This window comes from Pteropus vampyrus, unplaced genomic scaffold (genome assembly GCF_000151845.1).
Source record: "Pteropus vampyrus isolate Shadow unplaced genomic scaffold, Pvam_2.0 Scaffold311, whole genome shotgun sequence".
Taxonomy (NCBI): Eukaryota; Metazoa; Chordata; class Mammalia; order Chiroptera; family Pteropodidae; genus Pteropus; species Pteropus vampyrus.
This window is the reverse complement of record NW_011889092.1, coordinates 2,564,268-2,565,622: the sequence shown is the minus strand read 5'-3', so window position 1 is coordinate 2,565,622 and position 1,355 is coordinate 2,564,268. Positions and strand designations below refer to the sequence as shown.

Here is a 1,355-nt window from a genome sequence, read left to right as displayed (position 1 = left end):
ATGTTGCGGATGTGTCATGTATGATGTAGACTCAGTATTGACTAATTCAGCACTGTGGAGGCTACTGTGACATGCAGTTCAATGGCATAGGAAAAATGTCTGACTGAAGTGTGATCAAGAAAATAGAAAGATATTGAATCCCGAATGTATAGACCACTTTTTCAAGGTGTTTTACTATAATGGAGAGAGAGAAGGAAGGAGAAGGAGAGAGATGAAGACCAGGAGGAAGAAGAGCGGGGAGGTAGAAGAAAAGTTATAGATAAATGTGGGTACCAGAGGATTTTGGCTGCTTTCCTCTCTCCCTTCCTCCCAATCTCTTCACCCCATGAAACAAAGCATGAAACAAACCAATAATAATCTAGCAATTACCCATAATTCATCTCTTTTCAAATACATATCTAGAGTTATAGGCTAGGAATGAATTAAAAAAGGTGAACTAGTCTATTTCTCAGACTCTGAGAAAGCTCACTGGGCCACAGAGAAATTGATCTCTTATTATATAGATCAGAGACTTTGAAAAGTATGTCCCCAAGTTCCCCTGTGGACTTGCCCCAGAAACATATACTAGTGAGATCGTTATCTAGTCTCAACTGTCCCTCACCTACTAGGGCTTCTAAAGCTCACCTTATGTATGTTTGGTTCCCATTTCCAAAGTCATATCTCTTTTGGAAATAAGACATGAATCACCTGTTCCCTGATCTGTTTGGTCTTGATCTCATAAATGATGAGATTTAGCATAGGAGGAGCCACAATGCAGACACTAGCCAGCAGGATGTGGACATGGGGTGAGATGTGGCATTCAAACTGCTGAGTGAGGGCTGAGAAGATCCCAGGCCCATAAAAGAAGATGAAGACACAGACATGGGAGCCACATGTGTTGAGAGTTTTGTGGCGAGCGTCTTGGGAAGGGATGCAGAAGACAGCACAAAGAATAAGCATATATGACACAATAATTAGAAAAACATCTAAAATCACTGTTGACAGTAGGACAAAAATTCCATAACAGATATTTTCTTGTATGTCATCACAGGAAAATTTGGCCAATCCAATGTGCTCACATATAGTGAGTGGAAGAATATTACTTTTGCAAAAGGTCAGTCTTTTCAGAAGAACTATCATGGGGACTACTATACAACAACTCCTCAGAACAATGGTCACACCAATTTTCCCAATCGACATGTGTATAAGAATAGTGATGTAGCATATGGCAATGTAGTGCTCAAACGCCATTGCCAGCAGGATCCCTGACTCAGACATGAACGTGGAAGTGACGAAGAATACCTGAGTGATGCAGCGATCCAGGGAGATCTCCCCAGCATGGAACCAGAAGATAGCCAAGGCCTGAGGTACTGTGC

At 41.5% G+C, this 1,355-nt stretch overlaps 1 protein-coding gene across 1 annotated transcript in view; it reads right to left on the bottom strand.

Annotated features, from left to right (window-relative positions):
• Positions 1-654: 654 nt before the first annotated feature.
• The window catches only part of LOC105303700 (olfactory receptor 52B4-like), a 2,327-nt gene continuing 1,626 nt past the window's right edge, over positions 655-1,355 (bottom strand). The window contains 1 exon segment of the mRNA XM_011377464.2: positions 655-1,355. Within this exon segment, the coding sequence (XP_011375766.2) occupies positions 655-1,355 (701 nt within the window).